The sequence below is a fragment of the Porites lutea genome, chromosome 10 (assembly GCF_958299795.1).
Source record: "Porites lutea chromosome 10, jaPorLute2.1, whole genome shotgun sequence".
Classification (NCBI taxonomy): domain Eukaryota; kingdom Metazoa; phylum Cnidaria; class Anthozoa; order Scleractinia; family Poritidae; genus Porites; species Porites lutea.
The window spans coordinates 1,832,662-1,849,444 of NC_133210.1; the positions used below are offsets into that span (position 1 = coordinate 1,832,662).

Genomic DNA, 16,783 nt, shown 5'->3' on the forward strand with positions numbered 1-16,783 from the left:
ATAGTAGAGGCATAATTTCTGCAATTTTTTCTCTCTGAAATGAGTATAATTTACAAAAACTAGCATTGTGATAATTATTCACATAATTTTAGAAATATAAGAGCACTGCTAGAAGCTATTATGCTACTTTTGCGAGCACAATCTATCAAAGCCAAATTCTGTTACGCTTGGAAGCCACGTGAGGGGGCGACGCCTTTTTTATTGCACGCGCTCCTATTTTCCAGCCATAATTAGACCAGAAACGCAAAGCAAATCAGTCCTCAAAACTAAGCACAATCCATTACTAAATGATTTGCTTTTTGTTCTGTTACTATTGAGTGAGTGTCCCTTGAGCAAATATTTGATAATGTGTCATACACTGTATGTGACGGTCTTTATTGTTGTAGTTTGTTAAAGGACCCATAACAAGTGAATTAAGATTTACAATAAAGATCAATGACAAAATGCAGTGTTTTCCCCCAATTTTGCCACATGCTGCTTGAAGCACATGATCCCAGTTAAAGACCAAGAAAGATGATTAATTTACCTTATAAACAACGGAAATTCAATCATGCCACCCGCGTGCATGAAAACGATTTGGTAAACGGAGTAAGATTGATTTGGAATACTGTGCGTAGTTAATTCTCGGAAAATTTCTAGAGACGCCCCTAAATTAGAGTTTGCGCCCACAGCCTAGCAAACGAGGTTTCCAAAAAAACGAGAATATTTTAATTTTTTGTTTGTGGATTTTACTATCTCCACAGAGGCGTCTGAAAGGGCATCTGTTCTGATACAAAATTTTACCGCCAGATGTTCATAAATATTAATTAACTCGTTTTAGAAGTAAACACAACTCCTCGGCCGTACGTGTAGCTTCAAGACAGCATTTTGTAGTTCTTCAGGAGCTGAGTTCTTAGATTACTAAAATGTCAGATTATTCTTTCTTAACCTAAGATGTCTCTTTTTCTGTGTCAGATAGTTTAGTTTCGGTCGCAAAAAGGTAACTACGTCAACATGATATCTTTATGAAATATTAAACGCTCCCACCCTACCCCCCCCCCCCCCCCCCTAGCTCCAGGCTGAAGATCATTCTAAAAGGGTTTTCTGGTGTCCGTTTACGCTGACAGATCGTAATCGCCTGGAAAAATCAAGTTCAGTTGATTCAACTAAGTGTTTCTAAGTCTTCAATTTGGCCTTTCTACAACATCATCAGTTATATATTGTAAATAAGGCAAAATTCCAACAGCAATTAGCAAGTTTTGTATTTGCATGATAATTTGCGGGTTATTCAGCAGTATTCTGGTTTTGTACAGTTCCACCGACGAATTCCCTTGCTGGTAAATGCGGAATCTTATGTTCCAATCATTGCAGGTACACTCTTTTTTTTATATAAGAATGTTGTTTTTTCGGCCCAGGCTGAATATTCTTATTTTTTTGCCGATTTTAGGCTGCAAATATTCTTGTATTATTCTTAAATTATAGCTTATGACATTTCCGTTTTAGAATATATTGGGGTATCAAGTATAGTTAGTGCAGGTTTTTGCGCTTGTTGGCAAGTTTTGCCGTTCAGAGAATGGAATAAGTTGAAAACATAATTGTGTGGTATTTACAGTTTTTGAACACACAAAATTACATCCTTTTCAAAACCTCAGCCTGGGGTTTATTCTTAAAATATTCTTAAGATTTCGCAAATTTCAGCCTCGATATTCTTATAAAATATATTCTTATAGAAAAAAAAGAGTGTATGACTGTTTAAGTTAAGTATTAATCACGACTGACAAGCTCCCATTGCGTTAAGGAAGAAATTCTTCATGCGGCGGTTTCGCGCGCCGTGATTTTTTTTTTTTGGAACCTCCAAAACATTACCTGGAAGAATAGCTTGTTTAAACTTGAAGAATCAATGTACAGAGTTGTTCCCACATGCCCGACTCGCCTTCGAAGTGATAGGATAAAACTAACTCAACAAAAGAAAAGATTATTTTTCATTAAAATTACGAAATCGCCCTCTTTTTCAAACGACTGTCAGATCTTTTGCACCTGCCACTGAAATCTAACATGAGCTGAAACGCAACGGCAGTTTCAATTGTAAGCTTCACTTCAGCATCCCATCAATCTGGAGATATGGGCTTGTAGTAAAAAATCAAGCATTTTATTTAGCTAATAACAGGGGTATGTATACACTCAGTGTTGCATGCTGTAGAATAAGAAAACGCGGGCTATTTTAAGGCGTTAAAGCATAATCCTACTTGTAACTTAAGGCTTAAAATTTATTTCACTGTATCTTGTTAACGTAAACAATGCAACTGTGTGATAGGATATTTACTGTCGAAATTTCTAACAAAGAAACGTTCTATGTAAGCTGATGAGCGATTACTAGTTTCTTATATGTACCGACTAGCGATTGATTTTATGTTAATGGCTTGGCACCAGCGTGTTATGACTTAATATCGCATACCCAAAAAGCGAGAGCACCATAAATCATCGTAATGTGGACGCACATTTTTTCCATGATCTGTGGGTTTTCAGTTAGCTAGAACCTGAGGCTTTAGAGATTTTACTATTACGATTAATTAGAAATAGCAATCTCTGTGTACGAGATCGAGCTCAATTTCAGTGAACATGCATTACAATGCAAGTACAATTATGAATGAAAGAAAAATATAATAATCTGCTCACTGTCAACTATTGAAGTGAAGAATGTGCCTGTAACCTGACACGAAATGTTATTAATTTTATTCCTGTTTAATACTATTAAAGTTCAAATTTTTAATTTTTTTTTTAATCAGATCTGTATATTATGTTAAAAATTTTTCCTTTTCAGACTCACAAAAATGGCATCGTTGAAAGTGTTTGTAGTCTTGCTTTTTGGAATAGTTGTTGTTAACCTTAGCTTCTGGTATAGCGCAGCTGAAAAAGAGCATCTAGAAGTACCTTTAGTGTTTGGCTGGATTGAAAAGCCGCCGTATGCAGTACCACCAACCAATGAATCGCTAGATAATGAAGCCCATGGATTAATCCGCGACGCCGTGTTAAGGTATATTGCAGTGGAGTGCGGATATTCTATCAAGCTGGCATATCAAGTGTCCACCACGAAATTCGAAAGCGAATTTGAACTTTTGCAACAATTGCGGCAGAACATAGTACACATTGCCTTGCCAATATTCGAGGATGCCAGTAATCGTAAATACAGTGAATTTACCTTCTTCAAACTTGATGATTATCCGGGAACAGAATTTATCACTACCGAGGATGACACTACCGCGCTTACAGTTGTAATGGATTCTGTTTTGAAGTCTTGGCCATTGCTCGCTGTCACACTTGTACTTACAGCTATTGCTGGAATTATCATGTGGGCTTTGGTAAGCGGCTGTTTATATAGGAAAGTAGACACCTACAATAGAACCTGCTGTAAACGCACAGCAACATTTAGAGAAAACAGGCAAATACAATTCAAGTTCTAAGTGTTAAATCAGTGCTTAATATCAGTAATATCGTCATTACCTTAGTGTTAGATAAAGGAATTGCCAAACAACCAGAGGTGTTTGACTCCCTAGGAATTGATAAATTGAGACCTTCCTCCAGTCCTGGCGTATTTTTCTTCATTATAAGAAAAATTAGCCTTAAAATGTTTAACAATCATTCCTCGAGCCCGAATGGGCTCTGAGTCAATAGCCCAAGAGACCGAAGGCCGAATGGGCTATTGACTCGAAGGCCATAAGGGCGAGAGGAATAATTGTTTTAGTAAAATCCAACTAATTACTCAAAAAAATAGAGAATAAAAAACTTTTAGCTAGTTAAAGCTAGACTTTAATCCTTTTTTGCCGCCAAAAAGCTCGCGCTTTTTGCTGCTAGTGGGCTATAACATATAGCCTACTAGTAGCTCAACCAATCAGAACGCAGCATTGATAATAGACCACTAGTTGGATTTTACTAATACGTACATGTAGTATAAGCAGTCTGTTTCCGTAACGTATTCATGAGCGCTCCAATCACTCTAGCTAGTCTACAGTTAGCCTGATTGAAAAGGCGAAAGAAGTAGTTGTTGGAACAGCAAGCAAATGGTTTAAACGTGAAATGCAATCTTCTTATAAGATTGTTACATGTACTACAGCGTCAGAAACCTGCAATTGCATGCTGAGATGAAAGCATCTACTCGATTTTTCCAAGATAACCTATTCTCCATATTTTCGATCTTTTTTTTTCTTCTATACAGGACACGTACTGGAATAGTGAAGAGTTTCCTCGCTCATTTATCAAAGGATCATGGGATGGATTCTGGTGGTCTTTCATTTCTATGACCACAGTAGGGTAGGAAAATTTAGGGATCTCAAAAGACTCCAGGGAAAATTTTATATATGGTGACGGGTTTGTAATACAGATATCTCTAGAGGGAAGAGGTGAATCAGCCGAGGATATTCCGACTTACGGAAGCCAATCAAAACGTGCGAAACTTGCCATTCTCTGACTGATTTAGTAAAGACTAAAAGTGATTGTTCAGTTCTGAACTGCGGGAAGGTTTTATTTGCATTGGGGTAATAGAAACTCAGTACCTAAAAAAATGGAATTGAGTATCTTAAAGGACCAAATAAAGAAACCGTAGGATGAAACATCTAGTACTTCTTTCAGGAATTTTGGTACTAATTTGTTGCATCGTCTCCTTTAATTGGCCCTTGAAACCATCCCGAAAATGTTTGATGTTATAATCAATTTTATAGCTGAATAATTTAGACTATCTAATCGATATCACCATTTATCAAGACGTGATGAGGGTATATTTTCGTCTATTACCCGCTCTTGTTTCATTGACATTGTCTTACAATATAGAAATTACAGAGGACGGGAAGATAACGACTTCCCTCTCTAGTCCTTTCGACCATGATCCAGAAGTCCCAACACGTAATACAGCCCTAAAAGGTGATAATCATTCTAGGCTGGCTATTGTGAGTGGCTTTGTTATTCCACCTATTAGAATCATTTTATTTATCTATGTAACAGCTACGGGGACAAATCTCCCAAGTCGATTGTTGCGCGGATTTTCTCCATCATCTGGATTATGTTAGGACTTATCGCCATGGCAATATTCACAGCTAATGTGACTTCAGCTTTGACAGCTGCCTCACTGGAAGTGAAATTAAATAGCCTTGAGGGGTACAAGGTATTTTAAGTCAATTATGTTTTAGCACTTAACAAAAAAAGGATCCATAAGACTTAAGCAGAGACTTAATAATATGGGACTGTTACTAGGGACGCCAATAGCCGACCGGCACTTCCTCGGTAACTATCCCAACTATCCCAAAAACAATTGAGGGACGCATTTCGCAGTAGGGAACTTAAGAAACACGACGACGACCGGAAGTGAGTTACAGTGTACTGCGTAGGCGCGACCAGTAAATTTCGTCGTCGTGGTGTCGTCGACGACGCCAAACAAAGTAGAATCACGTCGTCCTGCAATCCACAAGCTTCGGCAAATATAAATCCACTGTTTTAAGCGATTTTTGAATTCCTTATCATTTTCTTCCTTATCCTCGTAAATCCAGGTATCGTTCCTTTTTTCTCCTAACAAGCGATGTTGATTGAAAATTCGACTAGAGAATTGTTTTTACTTCGAAGAATGACAACAGCTGTGGAGGCCGAGCGAGCGAACTCGTAAGTGATAAATTCATTTGTACGTCAGTTATGTAAGGCAAATCATTTATCTTTAATATGGAGGAAATAAACTATATATGGAAAACAGCTATCACATCAGAATGTCTCTTTTTCCAAATCTAAACTCTGACAGACACTCGGACTCGGTCATCTCATTCAGATTGAAAGTTGAATAATCTTCGTACGGAAAGCAGGTGTTTTTCCACATGAAAAGGTCAGACAACACAAAAAATTCTTCATCGTCAATGGAATTAGACGTACGGCTTAAAAAATAACATCTTGCATTGTTTTAAAAGACGCAATTGCGAAAAACTTTGTTGCGAGCGAACATCACAGTTTTACATTTGTGTTTACATTCAGTGTCGTCGTCACCGACCTACCGGCCGACTACATCTTAAGTTTCCTTAATCCCGCCGAAACTGACGTTCTCGTTCCAGTCTTTTCCCAGTCAACAAACGTCGTCGTCGTGATCGAACTTCGTCGTGGTTCTTAAGTTCCTTAATGAGTCACATCACATTTATTTTACAGTCTTAAACGTATCAGGTTTGTGTGACTCAAGTTTGGTGCAAGAATGCCAGTTTGAGTAGGTTGGGGGATGTCGACTCCCGTATGAAAGTGAGCAAATTAGAATTAAACAGCAGGACCAAACAGATCGTGGCTCGTAAAAGGGACTGTACTGAAAAAAGTAGCCAATTACAAGAACCGGTTAAAAACTACCGTGATTTTAGTTCGGTGAAAGATGTTGAATTTGAATGCTAATCAGCCAGATTATTCTCTCTTGCGGAACTTTAATAGCACAAGACAAAAAAGGAGGCTCGAAATTGCAAAAACTGCGGACGGAGATAGATCAAAGTTGATTACTACTGGGATTTTGTTGAAAAGAGTTCAGCTTTCATTTCATCATCGAAGCTTATCTATAATGTTAACAAACTGGGAAAATGGCTGTCGTGAAGCTGTGATTTTGTCATTTGGAAGTTGCTTCTTCACGCAAACCGCCCGGTTAATAAGTTACCGGTCTATGAGTAAAAAGTTTCGTGTTTGCTTTAGATTGCAGTGTTAGGCAACGGAACAGAATATGATCATGCGCTGAGTGAACACGCTGAACCAAAAGGTACTTGGACAGATTTGGTGAATATTTTTATACATAATTATATCACAGGTAGCCCAAGCTTACTATGAGAGCCCTGAACAACGTTGGCCCTGAGGAAGGCTAGTTTTGTTAGCCGAAATATTGGCCTATAATAAAGCAGCCGTTTGCCGTAGTGCCAGCCCTGCATTTAGTTTTGTGACATTATCCTATTTAGCTAACTAATTATTCATACGGCAACAATTGTAAAACGTTGTATGAGAATTACCTTATTTCTCAATAATAGAGCGAAACGTGCATTAAATTTTCCCTTTTGAGCTTGCATTTTGTATTTCCTTATGTTTATTTGTATGTTGACTGTGTTTCAGGCCTCTTAGGCACTGTTTAATGCCTTTTTTCGAGCAACAGTCTCTACTGAAAAACTGTCGCTCGAAAAAAGGCGTTAAGCAGTGCCTGGGAGGTCTGAAATGCAGTCAGAACGCGAAAAACAAAAACAAGAAAAAGCTTAAGGTGAGCTTCAATGCGATATTCAATACACATTTTGCTAATTTAGTTAGCAAACTGAATATTTCTCATAGAACGTCTTATAATTTTCTTTCTGTATGAATAATTAATTGACTTAGTAAGGTAGTGTTGTTCTTGGGTTCTTGGCTAGCCAGAGAAAACAGCCGACATTTGGCGACGCTATCACTGGTTTCCCCACCAAATGACGTCTGAGAGTTAAACGAGCGCAGAAATTCCATACTGATGACGCGTCACTTCCCAGATCTGGGTAGTGCTTCTGATTGGTCGTGCCGCGTAAGAAATTTGATTCAACCAATCAGAAGCACTACCCTGATCTGGGTAGTGACGTGTCATCAGTATGGAATTTCTGCGCTCGTTTCTCAGACGTCATTTGGCGGAGAAACCAGTGATGACGTCGCCAAATGTCGGCTGTTTTCTCACGCTAGTTCTTGGCATCCTAAGAGCCCTGAAACGTATTCAACACACAAATAAACATAAAAAAATACAAAATGCAAGCTCAAAAGAAAAAAAAAATTAATGCACGTCTCGCTCAATTATGGAGAAATAGGGTAATTCTCATACAACGTCTTACAATTGTTGCCGTATGAATAATTAATTAGCTAAGTAGGATAATGTTGTTCAGGGCTCTCATAGTGAGCTTGGGCTCTACCTGTGAATTTGACACCACTATCATCAGCAGCAGTGCTAATTGTAGATTAAAGTGGATGTTCACAGAGATGTCTCATGAACATACAGAAGTACAGACGTACAGTTGACGCTCCATCGTGATATGTCTGTCATATTTTTGTCAAAATGGATGGTCGCTTTTCAGGTTTTTACACTAGCAGTATCGGCAATATTAAACATAATTTCAGTTGAGTGAATAAATAATGAAAAGCAGCAAAAACATATCATCTTTTAAACAAATGTCTGCGATACAATGATACAACTTGAAAAGTAAGCCTGGCACTTCCAATTTATAAAAATAGTAATTTTAGTTCCTTAATGTCTCCGTTAATTTCGGAAACCTATAAATGATTTCACCTTGCACTTAAAATTAAGCACTTTTAAATTTTAACTCAGCGTGAATAAATATTTTTAAATTTCTAGAATACCAAAGAATAGAAGACATGCAACAAGCAGTGAATGCCCAAGAAGTCGATGGAATGATGTTGGACCACTACACAGCTGCGTATTACCAGAGAAGAGATAAACTCTCGAGATCACTCATCACTGTAAAGACGTTTGACCTTCGCAGGGAAGTAGGAGTGCTCTTTTCTAAGGACAGAGAATTCATTGCCGGCTGCTTAGCGATTCACCGTTCAAACATTTGGAGACTTATGCAAACGATGACTGTAAAATTTCAGGTGCTCGCATCATTAATTACTCAGCCGGGTCACTCAGTTATTCTTAAATAGAGACCTAAGATAAAACAACAGTATTCTACATTTATAAACAAGAAACTCAGTCTTAAGCATAGCATGAAGTCGGGATACAATCCGGCAAAGCATTTAGAAAAAAAAGATGATCAGATAATCAGAGTTAACTGACTCAATCGACACCTGGAATGATTCTTTGGGTTCGAATCAGAGGCAGGAAAAATCATTTCATAAATGTTTACCCCCGGGGGAAGAACTCCCATATTAAAGTGACAGGAATGCTCTTCATCTCACTTTGGGGTGTAAATTGCAGATTTTGGTCTCACTTAGGGTGTTTGGGACCGGACTCACGTTACCAACTACGCCGTAACAATAATGGTATATTTTTAGAAAGACCTCGGCTAAGAACGAAGAAGACTTTGGGAGATCGCGCGTTATCGATGGCTGCCCCCTTTTTATGGAACAGTCTTCCTCTGCCAATTAGACAGGAAACATCAATGGACTCTTTTAAACGCTCTGTTAAAACATATTTATTTAAAAAGGCTTTTAGTTAGATTATTCATTTATTTATTTTTATTTTTATTATTTTTATTTTTTTAATATTGTGATTTTAATATCGTAATTTTAATATTGTAATATTGTAATTTTACCGGGTAATTTTATTGGTTTTTAATTTAGTTATTAATAATGTTGTAATGCGCTTTTGAGTATTTTTATAGAAAAAGCGCAATATAAGTATTAAATATTATTATTATTATTATTATTATTATTATTATTAAAGTTACTATATTTGCCCATTCAGGTGTCGCTTAGTACTGTGCGTAAAGAAATTTACAGAAAAGACCCTGACACTGACCACACAGAAATCTCCCTTAGGGGTCAGTTTAAGCTTGAACCACACCCACTTTTGTCTCCCCTAGGGGTTTAATTTCAATTTTCCAACGAGCATCCCCGTCACTTTTATATGGGAATCCCCTCCGGGTGTTTACCTCACTAGTTCACATCTCCATTTTAACCTCTTTGACTCCTCGGAGCTTTACTTACTGAGAGAACCCTTGGGATGAAAGGTTACTTTTCCATGAATTCAAAACCCATTAGGGATAACGTTCCACACTCACACTCAAATTTATCCGTAAAAAAGACGATTTGGGGAAGCAAATAATAAAATCATTATATCTTACGAGTTTTATATCTGAGTAGGGACTTAATCAAATTTGTTTCCAAAGCGTGATTATCTCGTGGCCTGTCCGGTAGTAAATATATATAAAATCGTGGAACTTGATGGGTAACAATCATCATCACTAACTATTTTTTCATCAATATGATCAGTAGAAATGTTTCAATTTCTCCATTTAGCTAAAGAAACAAGAGACTTCCAAACAAGTTAGCCTCTTCGACAATTCCTCTACCTTTGTGACACAACTTTTGTATATATCACTTGGAGCACTGAGTGGTTTGCTTCTTATTGGGACAATATGGGATTTTTTTATCAGAAGAAAACCTAAAAAAGATAAGGATACCTCAGAAGGTAAGTTTGAAAAGATACTGCGAATTTGTAAATACAGCAACTGTATGTGAAAAGTGAGGTCTAAAATATTTTTGCCAAATATATTATTGATCCCTGAGAAATGCACTAGTGGGAAGAGGATGCTATGCAGCTTTGGAGTGAATGTGAGTCAGGAGACCAGTATGATATGAAGAATTAGGCAGATCGATGAGGGTATTATAAGCTGAAAGCCGTATACAATTATAAACGTTTTATAATTCATTCAAAGTATTTTATACCCCGATCGATCATTTTGCCTGTTTCTCGCCAAATTTAAGATGCAAAGCGATGTTTAGTCTAACAGATCTTCGAATAGCAGTTGCCACCCATCCATTTATATTTTTGCCTTTTCTGCCATGTCGAAAGGCAGCAGTTTTTCGCATTTTCTTCTGGACAAAATGTTTGAAATTTCCCTCCCTTTTTTCCAACTCTAGTGGAGCTAACACCCTCGGCCCAGGGCTTCTCCGTTATCGTGCCTTTTCTGTCGATCGTAGGAGTCGCTCAAATTTGGTCAACGCGTGTTTGTTATGAATGGGCTGGGGAACCTAAGCCAATTCGAAACGGGAAATATTTTGAATAAATAATTTGTATTAATTTATGATGAAGAGACATGGTGCTGCCGAGAGCCGTGTGCCATCTATGAGAATGGCCACAAAGACTTTAATTACGGCAAACCATTCTCCATGCTTTAATTCGAGCACGTGATGAACATATATATGTACTACTTTAAGCTATTTTTTGCGCGCAGAGTGTTAGATCCTACATATTTGCCACCCTGAAGCACTTTTATGGCACAGTTTTTACTAAGAAACATATCTGTTCTTAAACAAACAAAGCTAAATGGCCAAATATGGGGTGATTCGCCTGGCATTACTTCACGAAGTTTAGCGCAATACGCAATGCTATTCTCATTTCATGACAAGTAATATCATGCATATTTTTCATTTTCAGTGGGACGTATAAACGGAGCGTTTGCTTTGTCGTCAGGAAAAGAAACTATTTGCCGTGATGTGGAGGCCGCAAGGATACTTTTTAGGCAAATGGATGAACACTTGAGCAAACTTGAAACCAAAGTTTCGATGCTTTTATAGAAAAACCACGAACGCTATGAGACAGTAATGGTTTGTGTACAGCCACCATGCATAACTGTTGTTTCGCGTATTTAAGAGAAGATATTAAGATGATTAGATACGATTGTGGGATAAGTTCAAAAAAGGTGACAGTGGTTGTTTACCACTGGAAATACATGCCTTGGGCAAACCGCTCGGTTCACGGTTTGGACAAATGGTATAGGCAAACTTCAGGACAAGTAAATTCTTCCCGGACTGGCGCGTTTACCGAAAAGTGGCCGAAAAGTGAAGAAATAGAACACGGATTTCAGGCGCGAATTTTTTGGAAAATTCCGTCCGGAAGAACAGGACTATCTTTTTAGATGTTCCGTTGCTCCTAAAAATATGCCGGTGAAACGATCCAAGTCGTGTTTGGTTTACTTTCCAAACGGATTTTCCGGAAATGTTTTGTAAATAGTCAGCAACAAGAGGCTCTTGTGAACAACCAATAATTATGTCAGAAACTCGGGGAGTGGTCGCCCGTTTTCCTTTGCAAAGCAGCTTATAAGGGTCACATAATAATTAGATTGCTTGGCAGTAACAAAAAGGCAAAGAGGCAAAAAGCTAAATAAATTGAATCATGTGGGATTATAAATTGTCGAAACCTTTTTAATACACCTTCAGCAGGCTTGCACAAATTTTTCAAGGTTTAACCTTTGCGTCTTTGATGCTCTATAACTTTCGCTGTAGCTGATAGTGTATGTACGGAAAAGCCACAAAGTGAAACTTTGGTTTGTTGACATCGCCGCTTCCGTAGCAACAGAATAACGATGAATTGGAATCTAAAAATTTTCTCCGGCGAAATCTAGCAATAAGCTTAAGCTGTAAAATCCTCTAGTGTGCTAATAGCTTAGAACGATGTCTTTACCTTGGCAAAATTTGAAAAAATCTATGAGGGCGGTTTTTGAAAGATAATGTTCTAAAAATTTAGGATCGCAAAAAGTGTCTTTTTCACTTTTTGTTTTTTAATCATCAAAAATGATTTACTGCGCTGTTTATACAATCCAAATTTATATTCCTGGCTTAAGATGTGGTTCAGTTAGTCCTTTTAATAGTAAAAATTGGCAAGCCGTCGCCCTTTGCGATCACGCTAATATTTTGCTATTCTTACTCATAAGTCTAATTTACTCGTTTAAGCGCAAACAGGTGTCATCTTTGGCTTTGAAACCGCACTTTGGAAATTATTCCAAAAACGTTTTTAAGAATCGGTTCTTTGCGAAATTTTCATTGCTGAGCATTTTAGTGAAATTCCAAAGTCATTGAAAATTTCTAAGTCACTTCCGAGAAGTAACATCGTGTTCATGGTAAATCCGTTTGCGCCTGGCTTCGTTAAGGCCAATTGTGTGCGTTTTACTCCTTTCAAATCAGGAGTTGGCTTGGAGCTATTGGAGCTAATAAACGTTCTTTAAATGTCAGAAACTAATATAAAAACAACAACAAGCCCAGTAACTTTAAAATATAAATTATAATTGTTAATTACTTTCCCCGTACGCAAACCTATGTATCTGACCCATGTAATACCCACTATAAATGTAATAAAAACCAACCATAATGTAATAAAATTTTAACCATAAATGTAAATAATCTGGCTCACCATAAATGTAATAAACTTTAACCATAAAATGTAAAAGGTATAGAAAATCGTATGAATGCCAGTACATTTCGCTATTTATTGTACAAGTTCAGTGTTTGAAAGTTATTAAAATTAAATGAGTCATTTGTCATGGTTAACAATAATTTTGTCCCGCTGTCAGCCGTAGTTTTGAATGTGTTTTTAATTCACGCTTCCTCGCTATCCTTTCCAAAGAAACTTCAGTATTGTATTGTATAACCTCAGAAGCCGTCCTGATAACCTTTGTGGGCACTCCACATAAAGCTGTTACTACTTTTCTCTTTGACCAATCCGAAATATCATTTTTGGTTTAGTGAATATTATAAGTGGATTACAATCATGAAATGTCAAATGTCAAATGACAACTTCTTTTAAGGTGGCTCACTAGAGTATTATTTTAATTTTTGATAATTATGCGTCCAGTTTAATTTCCCATAGACCTCATTTTTTATATAACCAAACCAGGAACAAACCGAGTAGCTATCAAATTTTTATATCTATTTTCTTTGTATGGGTAACGTGTGCGCGTACGGGAATAAGGTTGTCAGAGGCATTACTGGGGGAAGACTAGTTTCCGTCTCCCATACCACATCCATTTTTACAAGTTCAACGCTCCTGCTGAACATGAAAACCAGTGCTATTTTATTTTTATTTTTAATTACGCACTTATTTTTGAAGTAAACGTTTCAACTATCTTGCCATTTTACAGGAAGGAGCCTGTTACCTGGGGCTCCAGGCCTCAATTTCGGGGACATGAAAGGTTCAGCATCAGAAATGCTGAAATGCTTCATCAGAAATGCTTGAAATGCTTCATCAGAAATGCTTGAAATGCTTCATCATATGAAGAATTTGCAAACAGAAGTTGTTTGACCATGTCTTATATAACTTTATAAGTTTCTTTGGTCCGTGTTCTCTTCAAACAAGAGGTAAATCAATGAACACCTTAATGCAACATGCCCCCCCCCCCCCCCCCCCCTTATCGGTAAATAGTTCCTGCCGGAAAATTAGTGCAAGATTGCTGAAAAACTCTGCTCATACGATTGCACTATCTGTCACTAAGTTACTGAATCTATCAATTTTGAAACTGGTAAATTTCCTAAATTGTGGAAATGTTCTAAAATTACAGCCCTGTTTAAGTCAGGGGACCGGACAAATACATCAAAATACCGACCTATCTCTATATATTCTGCCTAAACTCAGCAAGATTCTCGAGAAAGCTGTACATCCACAGTTATAACAGTTCCTGTTTGCCAATAAGCTCCTCTCAAGAAAACAGTTTAGATTCCGGAAGGGACTGTCCACTACATCTGCTCTGACATCCTTTGCCGACGAAGTCCTTCTCAACATGCATGGAACAGGGTAGACTATGTGGAGCAGTGTTTTTGGACCTAACAAAAGCTCGGATACGGTAGATCATCCGATCTTATTGTCTAAGCTATTGGCGTTAATGCTTTGTCAGGAAATTCGCTTCAATGCTTTCGTTCCTGTAGCACGTACCGCAAACAGCGTACATCTTGTGGAAATGAGATGTCTAACGAGTTGCGAGTAACTCATGCATCGCGCAGAATGCCTGGACATCATTAATTATTCATAGTCATCGAAGCAGCAATTTGAATGCGAGCGCGCTTTGAATAGCCCAGAATTAGAAGAGAAAGGGCCCAAATTGGTCAACTAGGGCTAGTAAAACATGCTTTTCTGTTTTTCAGAAGTTATAACTTTCACGCACGGCTTTTTGTGAAAGCAATGATGTATCAACACTTTAAGTCTTAAACTAAGCAATATAAGGAAAAGTCGAAAATTCGGAAAAATTGGTCGTTTTCAGTATGGGCGCCACTTTTGACAGCGATTTTCTGAACATTTTCACCAGCTTTTATATTTTCACGCGCGGTAAAAGAAAGATGGTGCCTCAGGGTAGCATACTAGGCCTTTGTTCGTTATTTACATCCATGATCTGCGAAGCATTCTGGAATGCTGCTGTGCGTCCCTCTATGCAGACGACACTGTGATTTACTGTTATGGCTCATCTTCCCAGGAGCTGAGAGATAAGCTAAATCGCGACTTGTTGGCCGTAGCGAAATGGCTGAACGATCACAAGCTAACTTTGAATCTGTATGCTTATAGGTATTAATAGGAAATTGGAAAGCAAAGTGGCTCTAACAGTATCAATATTCGACCACAATGTAAATAACATCAACAGCTTCAAGTACCTTGGAATTTTTATATTATCCGATTTTACATGGACAAATCATGTTGAAAAAAAAAGGTACATTGTTGGCAAAATTAATCAAAGGCTTGGTCTCCTTAAACGCATTAAGCCTTTCAGTGCACGCCTTCTTTTTTATAATAGGTCTTGTCATCCCTTTATTTGATTATGCAGACCTTGTTTGAGGAGACAAGCATAATGTAACCTTAATGTCCAGTTTGCAAATCTTGTAGAATAAGGCTGCTAAAATAATTTTACACAGATCTCTTTATTCATCTGCTACGCATGCGCTTGCCACTCTTAAGCCGGGTACCATTAGCAAAAAGTCGTTTTCAAAAGAGATGTATTTATGTGTATAAGAGTTTAAATGGACTTGTTGAGCGTGATATGAACTTCATAAGACAGCAAGAACAACTTGATTATAATACCAGAACTAAGCTAAATTTCAGACTTCCAAGTGTTAAAAGGAATAGGAATAGGATGGGGCAAACAAGGGACTGCATTTCATGCCATCAAGGATTTTAACTCCCTCAGCCAGGCAATCAGACAATCCGTGAATCTGAATATTCTTAAACGTAATCCTTTTATATTTTTAATTTAAATGAATTTTTAATATCTTGTACATTTTAGTAGTTTTTACATGTTTTAGCTTTTTAACGTGTTTAAGGATTTTAACTCCCTCAGCCAGGCAATCAGACAATCCGTGAATCTGAATATTCTTAAACGTAATCTTTTTATATTTTTAATTTAAATGAATTTTTAATATCTTGTACATTTTAGTAGTTTTTACATGTTTTAGCTTTTTAACGTGTTCGCGAATTGTGTGTATTTTGTAATTTATGAGATCCTTTTTGAAAACCGTATTTTATATGAAAAAGTTATCTCAATAAAGAGTATTATTATCATTATTTCTACTGAGTCCACATGGTCCAGAGGAGATGTGTTTGTCGTTAGAAAATCAAAACCTGTCGAAAACCTCTGAAAAATGGGTTATTTTGATCGCGTTACAGTTTCGTTACACATTCTATAGACCGCAAACCAAGAGACTGAGGGCTTGAGGGCTCGCAAGATCGGCTTACTAGGCACTTCGTGCCTCGGTCGCCCTTCGGGCGACGGTCTTCGGTCACCCTTCGGGCGATGTGCCGTGCTCCAGCGAGGATATGGCTTGCGGTTATTGATTTTCAAAATGGCGAACAACAAAGTCGATCTAGGTCAGATAAGAAGCGAAGAAATCGTTTACAGTAGATTCATAAAGATCCCATGGGGCTAATTAATCGTGCTAAGTGACAGGTATAGACATTTTTCAAGGTGAGACTTTAAATAAGTAATTCATTTATTCACACGAAACTCCTCTGGACCCTGTGCTGAGTCCTCTATGTCTTTCTGGCCTCATACTGTATCGGTCGCTCCTCTCAGGGAACATTGTACTTAGAAATAAAACAATCCTCGAATTACCCAAATCCCTCTGGTTTTTATGACAAAAATTACTCTTTAATTATTACAAAACATTATCTGACAACCGTCTGGCAGTCATAAGCTTTATTTTATGATAATATTCAATTTGTTACATTTATGGTTAAAATTTATTACATTTATGGTGAGCCAGATTATTACATGGTTAAAATGTTATTATATTCCTGGTCAGTGATTTATTACATTTATGGTCGGTTTTTATTACATTATGGTTGACTTTTATAACGTTTATAGTTAGTATTACA

General features: G+C 37.4%; 1 protein-coding gene across 1 annotated transcript; it reads left to right on the top strand.

Annotated features, from left to right (window-relative positions):
* The first annotated feature begins 2,809 nt into the window (after positions 1-2,809).
* On the top strand, positions 2,810-11,291 carry LOC140950854 (uncharacterized). The gene is made up of 7 exons (XM_073400074.1): positions 2,810-3,338; positions 4,193-4,287; positions 4,975-5,134; positions 6,673-6,736; positions 8,327-8,583; positions 9,952-10,123; positions 11,093-11,291. The coding sequence occupies exons 1-7, from the start codon at positions 2,811-2,813 to the stop codon at positions 11,230-11,232; spliced, it is 1,416 nt and encodes a 471-aa protein (XP_073256175.1). The 5' UTR covers position 2,810; the 3' UTR covers positions 11,233-11,291.
* The last annotated feature ends 5,492 nt before the right edge of the window (positions 11,292-16,783 follow it).